The 12,343-nt window shown below is 47.7% G+C and overlaps 1 protein-coding gene across 1 annotated transcript in view; it reads left to right on the top strand.

The window, feature by feature from the left end:
• Positions 1-11,505, top strand: part of LOC116820008 (gamma-aminobutyric acid receptor subunit beta-4) — an 89,289-nt gene extending 77,784 nt beyond the window's left edge. The window contains exons 6-9 of the mRNA XM_032772183.2: positions 1,973-2,110; positions 3,724-3,876; positions 10,249-10,505; positions 11,072-11,505. Of these exons, the coding sequence (XP_032628074.1) occupies positions 1,973-2,110; positions 3,724-3,876; positions 10,249-10,505; positions 11,072-11,449 (926 nt within the window). The 3' untranslated portion in view covers positions 11,450-11,505. The remainder of the gene's footprint in view (positions 1-1,972; positions 2,111-3,723; positions 3,877-10,248; positions 10,506-11,071) is intronic.
• Positions 11,506-12,343: the final 838 nt, after the last annotated feature.

Raw genomic sequence — 12,343 nt, 5'->3', positions numbered from 1 at the left:
ATGGCTGGAAGCTGAAGCCAGACAAATTCAATTTAGAAATTAAGCCCAATTTTTTAACAGCGAGGGGGATTCACCATTGGAAGAAACTCCCAAGGGAAGTAGTGGATTCTCCATTTCTTGATGCCTTCAAATCAAGACTGGCTACCTCTCTGACAGAGATGCTTTAGCCAAACAAACACAAGGTACTGGGCTCAATACAGGGGTCAATGGGTGGAATTTTATGTTATGTTATATACAGGAGCTTGTACCAGATGATCTAATGGTCCCTTTTGGCCTTAAACACTATGAGTCTGTGTGGGCTTATGACCTGACTCTGTCCTTTAGCCAATGGCTGTTTTGCCAGTGACTTTAGTGGGAGCAGGAGCATGGTCACCCTAGGACCTGGATCAGCCACATCTCAAGTGTGGTGCAGATCTTCTCCTCCCAAAAGAGGGAAGAATGGGCTCAGCAGGAGCCTCCAGTCCAATGCAAGAAGCAGTGAACTTTCATGGGCCAGATCCTCAGCTGGTGGAACTTGGGCTTGCTGTATTGAAGTCAATGGAGCTATGCTGTTTTAACCAGCTGTGGATCTGATCCAGTGTTTGGGGATGTTTTTTAAAGCAGCTTTGAATAAATGCAATGATATCTAAGGCTAAGTGACTTGCTGTTTATCTACAGGGCAGGTACGGAGATAGTGTAAACTTTGCTGCCATCCTTTGCCTAAACTCTGTTCTGGAGGGACTATGCACCTCTAGGGCCCTACAGGTCTCTATAGTCCATTTAATTCTTGGTCTCTCTGTGGACATTACTGACAATCAGTACCAGTTGTGATGGTGGCTATAGGTTGTGAATACCTTCCCACTAAGAACAGCCAGTCCCTTCCACATGAACTAGCAAAATTCCTTGATGCTGCAAGTACTTGCACGCCCTGCAGGGCTGTTGTAATGGTCATGAACAGAGGCTATTTTCAGATGCAAGTTAGGTTGAACCACTGGGTGGAGTTTTCTGCAATGAGAAATAATAAACCCCTTGCACACTTACTCTCAAGGGTGCAAGGTAAAAACAGGCCAGGGAATGAGTGTGTGATCATTATGCCAATGAGACACTTATTTGTATGTGTCCCTTGTTGGCCTCACTCCTGCTACTGGACAGGAGTAGTTGGCAGCTGCTCAGCAGTGCTCTCATTAATTGGGCTCCCCTGCACACCCAGTCCTGCCAAGCATTTGTTACCTGGTGATGGTACATGCAGATTCCCACATTCATACAGTGCAGGACCAAACCCAAAGGGGGATTTGCATTAGGTCATGATGGACCAGGCTTGCATTTGAACTAGTTATGCTGAAATGAAAGACTTGATAGCTCATTATTATCTCCCAGAGCCATCCAGCCCTCTCACTCACCAAAGCTCTTCTAAATGGCTGCTTAATGAAGGCATTCACCTATCAAAGAAGTTCACATTTTGACCTAGATGAAAATGTTGAGAGTCTGGAGGGGAAAGGCCCAAATGTTGTGGGTTTTTTTGTTAGTGCTGCTGTTCATTATCCACCATCCTGTTGCTCTTGTATTTTGTAAACAGGTAGGCACCATTTTCATGGGTCAGACCAAAAAAAGCATTGTGTGATCTCCCCCTGCTGACATGCAGAAATAGTTGACCAAGGAAAAGCTGTGCATATTGTTTGTGAGAGAGGTTTCTGATGTACAAATCCCCGCTAAGCAAACCAAGGATTGTGTGGCAGTCTTAGGGGTCAGCTCCCACCTTCACCTTCCACTTCTTAGTCTTCAGAAGGAGTCTTAGTCATTTGTTTCTTTCTCCAGGTAGCTGTTCTACCAAGTTGGGCTAAGGAGCGAAGGTGTATCAAGAGATGGGGAATGGTTGCTATGCCCTCATAAATGGACTCCATTTGGGACCCATGGGAAAAGTCTTCATGGAGATGGAGATGCTGATTGCCAGGACTTGCTAACTCTGAGTGTAATGTGCTTCCTCACCCCACAGATGGCTACACAGTCGATGACATTGTGTTTTTCTGGCAAGGAAACAACTCAGCCGTCACGGGGATGGAGATGCTGGAGCTGCCCCAGTTCACCATCATCGAGCAGAGACTGGTTACCAGAGAAGTGGTCTTCACCACAGGTGGGGTTCTGTGCAAAGGGGTTTGGGAAACATATAAAGGATTCTCTTTGCAAAAGTCAATGCAGTTGCTTCTCTAACTTAGATGTAGAAGCCCTTGTCTAGGATGTTTGAGGGCCTGGGTTCTAATCTTGTAGTGCCACTTTGGAAAATTGGTCTCTCTGCCAACCTTGCTTTTTCAGATCCCTGCCCTCAGACAGCAAGAGGTAAATGATGCCATTTTTTGCAGATACCCTCAAGATTGCCAGGCCAAAATGCTGACTTCCCTCAAACAGGGCTTCATTGGTAGGTTCCCACCTTTACCACTCTTTCCATGTGATTTCCAAGTGGCTCTTGAAGCTCCAATAAAAATAACAATAAGAAGAAAAACATTTCCTTAAAAACAAGTGTGCAACCTATGAATGAGAAGCAAACCTGCCTGTGTGTCATGGGAAAAGGAGCTGGTGAGACAGCACATCTGATGGTGCAGCTGGAAAATTTGCTGTGATTGGTGACAAACTTAATTTTATCTAGTATGTGTGCACTGTCAAAAACAAACCACAAACATTGGCTCTTAAGACCTTCTAAATTACATGAGACCACTGCCAAGATCATCAATTGTTATTACAATATTGTCTGGAGGCTCCAACCAAGCTGGGTGCCCCATTGGCTTGGGCACTGGGCAATCACATAGTGAAAGACAGTCTCTGCCCCCAAAAGCCTACAGTATGACACGCAAAACGTGGGAGGGGAGCAAAAATACTGAGAGGTGAAGTGCCTTGTCCAAGGAGATAAAGAGGCATGCTGATAACAGACTCCAGGTTTCTGTCTTCCTAGTCTAGTGCTCTAACCATTAAACAAGACTGCCTGCCCAGTTAATCTGGTTGCCAACCTTGAGGGTCCCTTTGTCATAACACATTATCCCCTTCCTCGGCTGTTAAGATAGCAGTTGAGGCAGGGTGACCTCTTGAATTTTCAGCTTCAGAGCAAAGGGAAGAGTTACAGACGGGTGAGTTCTTACTGGAGTCCTCTACAAACTTGCACAGGTAAGCTGTTTGCATTTGTTCAGTTTGCACACACCTTTATGGTACCTGCACAGGGAATATAAGATTCGCAATGGCACATGCATTTTATGGAAGAGCTTGCAGATGAAACTGGATGTGTTATCTGAGCAATGAGACTGAACAGGAACCTTGTGGTTGGGACAGTCCCGAGTTTTCCCAGCAGCTGCCTAACGCACTGCCTTCTGCTATTTAGGAGTAAATTTTCTTCTTATTTTTGTGAGTGAGTACATGGTATCTAGCAGAAGAAATCCTCTGTCTTCTCCAACTGCAACTGCTTATGGGAGAATCTGATCCCATTTAATGCTCAGAAAGCCTGGGCTTCTTACCACTCAAGGTGGTTAAAGATCCAAGCCAATTGACCAGGCTCCAAAGAGGCTCTCCCTGAAGGTGATAAATTTATGTCATCAATGGAGAGGCAGACTAGCAGGATTACCTCCCCTGTGGCTCCCCAACATTGCTTCTAAAGAGGGAGAGATATGAGTGATTCCCAGGTGATTTCCATTCCTGTTCCTGTCCCCTTATCACACCTGTAGCCCTGGCAAATGACAGTTCCTTTTGGTATCTGATTTACAGGCTCTTATCTCCGTTTATCCCTGAGTTTCCGAATCAAGAGGAACATCGGTTACTTCATCCTCCAGACTTACATGCCTTCCATCCTCATCACCATCCTGTCCTGGGTCTCCTTCTGGATCAATTATGATGCCTCTGCTGCCCGGGTGGCATTGGGTAGGTCCCTTTTCACTCTACACTCCGTAAGGGCTTCCTTTGGGGAGGGGAGTGGACTGGGATTGTTTGAAAAAGAAAAGGAGAACAGAGTGGTTAAAAGACTGACAGAGATCGCACAGCAAAATAAATATACATTGCACCTTTTATCTCCCAAGAGGGTCAAACTTGAAGATACCACAGCATATCTGATGAGATGCAGTTCAAATATGCAGAGATCCAGGTATACAGACATCTGTGCAGTTATTGGAGTGATCAGCTGTGTGCAATGTAGTAATCAAACAGACACACAAACAAATGCACAAGTGACACATCTAATCACTGGAATCAATGCACTGGCTTGTATCTCCTTGAGGCTCCATGTTCAGGCATACAGATGTTCTGCTTGGAGACATACTAAGGGTGAAGTGGCACCTTCAGTCACCCTTAGTCAGGGGCAGTGCTTAGCTAAGCTTCCCCAAGAGCAGAGGTTGTAGGTGTTTTGAAAATAGTGTCTCTGAATCATAAATCAGGACGTGCTACTCTCTCACTGCGAGGCAGAAGTAAACTGCCAGCCCTTTTCCTGGTGCACCTTATTTCCCCTGCCAGGCAGGCTCAGCTGTGCTGATCAGAACATTATGGAGGATGGAGCCAAATCTTCATCCACTCCCCACCCTGGCATGCCCAGTCCCTGCCTGTCTGCCCAGTTGCAGCTGCTCCCCTCCTTTGTGTGGTTGCAGGGCCACCCAGAGGATTCAGGGAGCCTGGGGCAAAGCAATTTCAGGGGCCCTTTCCATAAAAAAAAGTTGCAATACTATAGAATACTATATTCTTGTGGGGTCCCCTGCCAAGGCAAATTGCCCCTCCCCCAGCAGCCCTGGGAAAAATAAACATTTAAAAACCTTCCGCATCTCAGCACAAACCCAGTTTTGAGAAAACTTCTTTTCAAGTCACCTTTAAGGGTATCACTGGTTCTCAGCATCAGCTAGTGCTAAAAGGCACTAAAGCTCATTAAAAAGGGTTTGGACAAATATTTTCCGTCAAAACTTTTTTTGGATCGAAAACTAGGGGTTTTTAAAAAGCAGAAAAAAATCATGGACAATGTCTGCTTTCCTTCAAAATTTGTTGTTTTTTTTAATTGAAAAGCTTAATTAGTCTGCAAAACCTGATTGGTGTGGTTTCAGAGTGTGTGCAAATATTTGCTGCTCTGTGTTTGTTTAAAGAAACATAAAAAAATCTGCTTAAAAAAATCAAAACTTTGAACACCTCACTTGTACAAACACTGCAGCCAGTCCAGAGATTCTTCCAGGTTCTGATACTCTGCTGGCTCCTTGATCATATCTGCTCCATACTTGGTATATTTAGCTTAGAACAGTTAAGTGCATACTGGTAGATCAAGGGCATCAGCCGCAGTAGCACTGTTACCCAATGCTCAGAGTCGCCCAGAGAGAGAGGAACTAACCGGTAATGTAAGTGATCTCTCTGACCATTTCCACCGTGACAGAAACAGAGGCTAAGGACACTTCATAACGAAGCCATAGGTCAGATCAAAGGTCCATCCAGCCCAGATCCTGTCTACAACAATAGCCCAATGCCAAGCCCCAGGAAGAGATAACCAACGTAATGATCAATGATCTCCTCCTGCCTCATCCTCTCCACCGTCTGACAACAAGGCAAGACACCTCCTGACAGACTCTCAGAATGCCCACAATCCAACCCCCCTTTCCCCGTCCCCTGACCGACCCCCCAGAACCTCTACCCCCTCCCTGTCCCCTGACTGGCCCTGGGACTGCCTGCCCTTTATCCAACCTCCCACCCGGCCCCTGCCGCCCGGAGACTCAGCGTGCCGCATCCAGGAGCGGCCCTGGACAGTACTACAGCGGCTGACTCCAGTGGGACCTAAGTTCCCGCCGGTCAGCCCGGAGCTCGCAGACCCGCCCCCTTACCACGTGGCTCTGAGCGGGAAGGAGCTCACACCCCGCCTGAGCCACGCCGCTTTAGCTCTGTCCAGGTTTGCTCCTGGGCAGCGCCGCCCAGAGGGGGGGCAAGTGGGGCAATTTTCCCCAGGCCCCACAGGGGCCCCCACGATAATTCTCCGGCCCCGCCTCTGCCTGCCCCCATCCCCTGGTACCTCAGCATGCCACGTCCAGGAGCGGCCCTGGACAGAGATAAAGCGGCGTGGCTTGGGTGGGGCCTGAGCTCTGCCCTGCTCAGAGCCACATGGTAAGGGGGCGGGGCTGTGAGCTCCGATCCTATCAGAGCCATGCCGCTGCAGTGCTGTCCAGGGGCCAGGGCAGCGGCGCGCTGAGGCTTTGAGAGAGGGGAGAGGTGGCGGTAACCCAGGAGCAGGGCTGCCCAGAGGATTCAGGGGGCCTGGGGCAAAACAGGGGAGCAGACATAAAAAAATCGCCATCCGCTGCTGCGCTTGTACTCACCGGGCAGCACTCCGAGTCTTTGGCAGTGGCGGCAGGTCTTTCACTTGCTCCGTGTCTTCGGCAGCACTGAAAGACCCGCTGCTGAAGTGCTGCCGAAGACCCGGACCACCGCCGGGTAAGTAAAAATTAAAAAGGCGCCTCTAGCTAGGGAAGGGATTCTCAGCCAGGGCTCGCGGGGCCCCTGCAGGGCTCGGGGTCTGGGGAAAATTGCCCCACTTGCCCCCTCCCCTCCGAGCAGTCCTGCGTGGTTGAGCAGAGCAGGTAACCTGTGCAGGGAAGAAAGGAGAACTTTTAGGGAGCCCTTAGCAGAAGCATGTGCAGTGCACGTTCATGATGCCGTTTTCAAAACACCTGTAACCTGCTCACCCACTGAAGTAATTTCTTCAGATCTATCAAAGAGACTTGCTGCCAGAGGACTAAGTTCATGGTGATTTAGTTTCAGGATTCAGCTCTTGAGGAGTTACCCCAGTATATAAAAGCACCTGAATATCTTTTAATGTGTGAAAACCACCTGTTCTCTGCTCAGGTAACACACAAAACAAGCCAAACAGACTCTGGCAGACTTTGCAAGATAAACTCACAGTTTTTCTGAGAACAGGCTTGAGAATTTTCAGCTCAAAGAGGCATTTGTCGCCTCTGATAAGTCTGTGTCTTAAGAGTCTTATCCCACATCATGAGTTTTGCCATGAACTTCAGCGGCATCAAAATAAGACTCTAAAACGGGGGTTTAAATGAACATGCCTCCGCTGACATAACCATATTACCACTTAGATGGCATTCCTTTCACTGTGTGTGCGTCCATGTATGTGCACGTGCTGGCGTGTGTGTGTGTCTCTGTCGATTGACTGAGAGGCAGATAAAACAGTTAGGTTACGTGGATAGATAGGCACTAGGGGTGGGTGGATGGATGGATGGACGGACAGACAGATGATGAATGAATGACTATGGGCACAGGGGGAATGTATGCAGTATTAAAATTTCCATGGTACTTTACAAACTCTTTACAAAGACATGTTTCCTGCCTTGAAGAGCTCGCACTCTTTAGTAAATACAAGACAAATCCAGGAGAATAAATTTAGGTCCTCAGTTTAGGAAAGCACTTAAGAACAGGCTGAAGAGCTGTCCCGAATCAGAATGTGTTCCTGAATCAGAGCCTGGGTGAAGGAACCTTAATCAGGAGATGAGGTGGGGTTGATTGATGAGGTGGGTTTGGAAGAAGGAGTTGAAGGAGGAGAGGGTGATTGGACTACCAGAACAGGCATGTGCAGCCTGATAGAAGGTTCAACAGAGGGAAGGATACAGAAGAGACAGTAAGGTGAGGGAACTGAGATCAGTGTAGGGAGTAAGAGGAGGTCTAGAGGTTTAGCAGATCTGAGATATAGGCTGGATGAGAATAAGGTGCTTGAATTTGCTACAGTAGAAGATAAGGAGCTAACAGGGAGATTCAAAAGAGGGATGTTGTGGACAGAGCAATGGGAGAGGAAGACGATTGGGGTGGAGTTCATAGACCAGAAGGAAGAAGGTTACCGTAATAAAGGCAAGAGGTAACCAGTGCACAGACAGGAGTTTTAGCAGCAAGAAAAGGATGGATGTGGGTGTTATACAGGGTAAAGTGAGAGACTGGATATTGGGAGAGAAGGAGAGAAAAGTGTCAGGGTGACCGTGTCAGTGAGAGGAAGGACAATGGAGAGATGTTAGAGAAAGAATTCACTTATAGAAATATTGAGGCTGGAGTGGCCTGGCTGTACCCAGGAGGAAACATCAGAGAGGGCGTAAAGATCTGAGATTAGAGAGAGGGGCAGAGGTCAGGGATATTGTGATGTTACCCTCTGGTGTTATCTGGACCAGTGATCTGCTAGATCACTCCAATCCTTGACTCTGGGAACCAGCCTTACTCTGCTCTGCTGTGAGAATCCCCACTCCTGGGCTGTTCATGCACAGCCTCTGGCATGTAAGCTGCTCCTTGGATTGTACAATACTAGCCAATGAATGACACTAGCCAATACCTCTGGTCCCAGACACAACTCTAGTAACCTCCGTCTTGCAATGTCCAGTTATACCAGCTGGACGCTGCAAGCTTATATGAGTTCGTCAGTTTAACAAAGAAATTGATAACACACCAGGCTTGTTATCCCAAGGGGAGACTCTGAAACACTTCAAACCAAGCCCACTGCTTCAGGTAGAATAAACTAACAGATTTATTAACTATAAAGATAGATTTTAAGTGATTATAAGTCAAAGCATAACAAGTCAGATTTGGTCAAATGAAATAAAAGCAAAACGCATTCTAAGCTGATCTTAACACTTTTAATATCTTTACAAACTTAGATGCTTCCCACCACAGGCTGGCTGGTTGCCCTTCAGCAAGCTCTCCCCTTTGATCAGTGCTTCAGTCGCTTGGTGTGGTGTCTGTAGATGTAGGTGGAAGCGAGAGAAAAAGCATGGCAAAATGTCTCTCTCTTTTATCATGTCCTTTCTTCCCTCTTGGCTTTACCCTCCTCCCCCCATTCAGAGTCACGTGAGCATTACCTCATCGCAGTTTAAGACTGACCAAAGGAAAGGGGGGGACTCTCTCGAGAGTCTAACAGATTATTTTGTTGCTGCCTAGACCAGTGTCCTTTGTTCCTGTGAGGATGGGCTGTGTTTGTCCCATACCTGCCCTGATGAGGTGGGAACTGCCTCTCTGTTCTTGGAAAGTTTTTGCCTGGGCTTGCTTTAAGCCATGAGGATACATTTTCAGCTTCATAACTATATACATGAAATTATACCCTATAACATTACTCTAACATTACTGTAACATCACTATAACAACCATGCTTAGTGCATCATGAGCCCTCCGAAAACACCAAACATGACAAACTTTGCATTGGATACCACACAATCATTTTATAAAGATGAACATGAGGGTGTAGGTTGTCCTCCAAGGTACAGAGCATCACAGATAGAGAGGGGATTGGGACTGAGAGCCACTGTTGTAGAAATTGTATTTAAAACCACAGGCACAGTTAAGGTCACAGAGAAAAGGAGAATGAGAGAGCAAAGGACAGGATCGTGGGGATTGCCAACAACCAGTAGAGGAGGTTGAGGATCATTAGAAGAGACACTGACAGGGTGATCAACAAGGTACATGGAGAGCTGAGCTGTGAAAGCTAAGGGGGCCAGAGTGCTTCCCCACCTCAAAGGCAGCAGAGTGGTAAAGGAGAGTCTTTTAGCTGTGAGAAGGCTGTCAGCGACCTTGTGCAAGGCAGTGCTGAGAGACTGGAGCATGGAGAAGTCAGAGTGGCAGGGGCCGTGAGAATGAACAAGACACTTCAGGATTCCGGGGACAGAGTGGGTGAAGAAGACAAGGTCCGAGGGACATTTACTTCCAGATGGATGGAACACGAGTGGGCTGGTCAGGGAGGGAAATGAGCTGGGGAGAGAGTGAGTGGGAAAGGAAAGAGAGGGAATTAGCACCTGTCAGGCGGAGAGGAAGGAATGGACTCAGGTGGAAGAAGGACAGAGATGAGAAGAGAGACCTTGGAGTCAGAGAAGAGAGGGAGAGGGAGGAGAAGAGAGCAGAGCTGGGTATTTTCTGCCATCCTGAGTGAAGGAGGAAGGGGACAAAGATGTGGAGCAGAGCCAGAGGGGATTGATACAGATCATCTTGCTAAAGCACAGTTGATACCCTCCTCTCTCACTACGCCTCCTGGCTCTTCCCCACAGTGACTCCTGTTGGGAGGTGGGGATCAGAACAGCTATAGTCTATCTCTCATCCATCCTGCTTATCCCTCTCTGCAGCCACACCTGCTGGGAGAGAGACCTGCTGGGGCTGGCAGTGTCTGAGAGGCCTGGTCTCCTCTCACTCCCTACACTGATCTATCCCCTTCCCTGCATTGCTCAGATGGAGGAGAGAGTGAGTGAGTGCCGTGCTGTGGCACCATCCCGTCTTGGTAACGGAGCACGCACACTGTTGTTGCAGGGGTCACCACGGTGCTCACGATGACCACCATCAACACCCACCTGCGGGAGACCCTCCCAAAGATCCCATACGTCAAGGCCATCGATGTCTATCTCATGGGCTGCTTCGTCTTCGTGTTCCTGGCACTCCTGGAATATGCCTTTGTCAATTACATTTTCTTTGGGCGGGGACCTCACCAGCAGAAGAAGCAGAGTGAGCGGCTCAGCAAGGCAAACAATGAGCGCCAACGATATGAGGAGAAGAGGATGAGGGAGCAGGTTTGTCCCCTTCCTACCTTCTTGCAGGATAATTCAGATTCTTCACCTTCATTTTGTCCAGGAGCAACCAGGAGGGGCTGTTCTCCCCTTTGGGACAGTCCTCATGTTCACTATACACTAGGCTAATGCATACATCCTCCACAAACAGATGCCCACAAGGACCAAACACTCCTGAGGTTAGAGTGCTCATTCAGTCCTCACCCTTAACCCTGCCCCATTAGGTCCATCCTCTTCTGAGAAGAGGAGGATGTGATACAGGTGTATTCAACACTAACAGAGTGGGACTTTGTCCCCCTCTTGTGGTGGAATCACTTACAGCACTATAAGAGTCAGCCCCTGCCTTTAAGATGATGGAGCGTGTTCTTCAGCTACAGCAGTAGCACCCCTTGCTTTTAGATCAGAAGGCCAATGCTCAGTCTCTGTAGATGACCTAACCCAGGGCATTGTTGTTACCCAGACAATAGTCCAAAACCATCTTTGAGGCCAGTGGAAAGATGCAGAAGATAAATCTGGCCCCGAGTGTGCTCTGCTCAGACTATCATCTTTCTCTCTCTTCCCTGTTCCAGGTTGACCCTTATGGCAACATCCTTCTCAGCACCCTGGAGATGAACAACGAGCTTCTGGCCACGGACATGATGAGCAGTGTCGGCGAGTCTCGAAACTCTGTCTTGTCCTTCGAAGGCTCAGGAATCCAGTTCCGTAAGCAGCTGGCCTCTCGGGATGGCTTTGGCCACCACCCCACCTTAGACCGCCATGTTCCACTGACCCACCATGCTGCTGTCCGCAACCGTGCCAACTGCCGCCTCCGTCGGCGGTCCTCTAAGCTGAAGCTCAAAATCCCAGACCTGGCAGACGTCAGCACCATTGACAAGTGGTCACGGATCATTTTTCCAATCACCTTTGGATTCTTCAACCTCATTTACTGGTTGTACTATGTAAATTGATGCCTGCGGCCTCCAGGAGCGATAGGCACAGACACTCAGACAATGACAACACAGGAGCGCTGTGGTCTTTTGGGTTTGGGTTTACTCTTTTCTCTTATTATCATTTCCTCCTTTGTTTGGTAGGTTTATTCTAAGCTTACTTTCTCTTTTCAGCACATTAGAAACACGGAGCATGGGGAGGTGGGGCAGGGGGCTTGGGGATGGGTCTCATGTTTTAGGAGGGTTGGCCTCCTCTTGATTTCGGCTTTGTGCTGAAGAACTTCACCATTGTAAAAAAAAAAAAAAAAAAAAAAAAAACAATCCCAAAATCAAAATCAGAAAAGTTTAAAAGAAAAGAAGAAGAAAAGTTTTAATGAAATTGAGTTGAAAACAGGGATGGAGGAATAAGCTATCTTTGAATGTGCTCACTGATGCGCTGCCCACACCTCCATTTTACCACTGAAGTCTCATCTCTTTGTTCTTCTTGATGTTATTATTTTTTAATTTTTCACTCGTTTTCACTCTTAGCCCCTTCTCATTTATTCCCAGCTGGAGTCACTGAGATCGGGGAGTTCCATTCTCACTCTGCATGGTCTTTCTTTTCTTTCTCTCTCTGTCTCTTGCTTACAGGTGTAAAAGAATCTTTTAAACAAACAAAAAGAATATTTATTTTGGAACAGCTGGGGGAAGGCATTGGGAATTACTTGGGGAGGGGAGATGGAGGGAGGTGGGGTGGGGCGGGAGGGTGCATATCAAAAACGAAGGCACATTTGCAAGTTGCCTTTTTCCACCTTCAGGAGTTTGCAAGCTGTTTTTCCAGTGTGAGCGTGTGAGCGTGTGTGCGTGTGTGCGCGTGTGCATGTTTTCTGGGGTAGGGAGGGAAGGGTTTGTAATTTTTTTTGTAGAAGGAGGACA

The sequence above is a fragment of the Chelonoidis abingdonii genome, chromosome 8 (genome assembly GCF_003597395.2).
Source record: "Chelonoidis abingdonii isolate Lonesome George chromosome 8, CheloAbing_2.0, whole genome shotgun sequence".
Classification (NCBI taxonomy): Eukaryota; Metazoa; Chordata; order Testudines; family Testudinidae; genus Chelonoidis; species Chelonoidis abingdonii.
The sequence above is the reverse complement of the archived record's forward strand: the minus strand, read 5'-3'. Positions and strand labels throughout refer to the sequence as shown.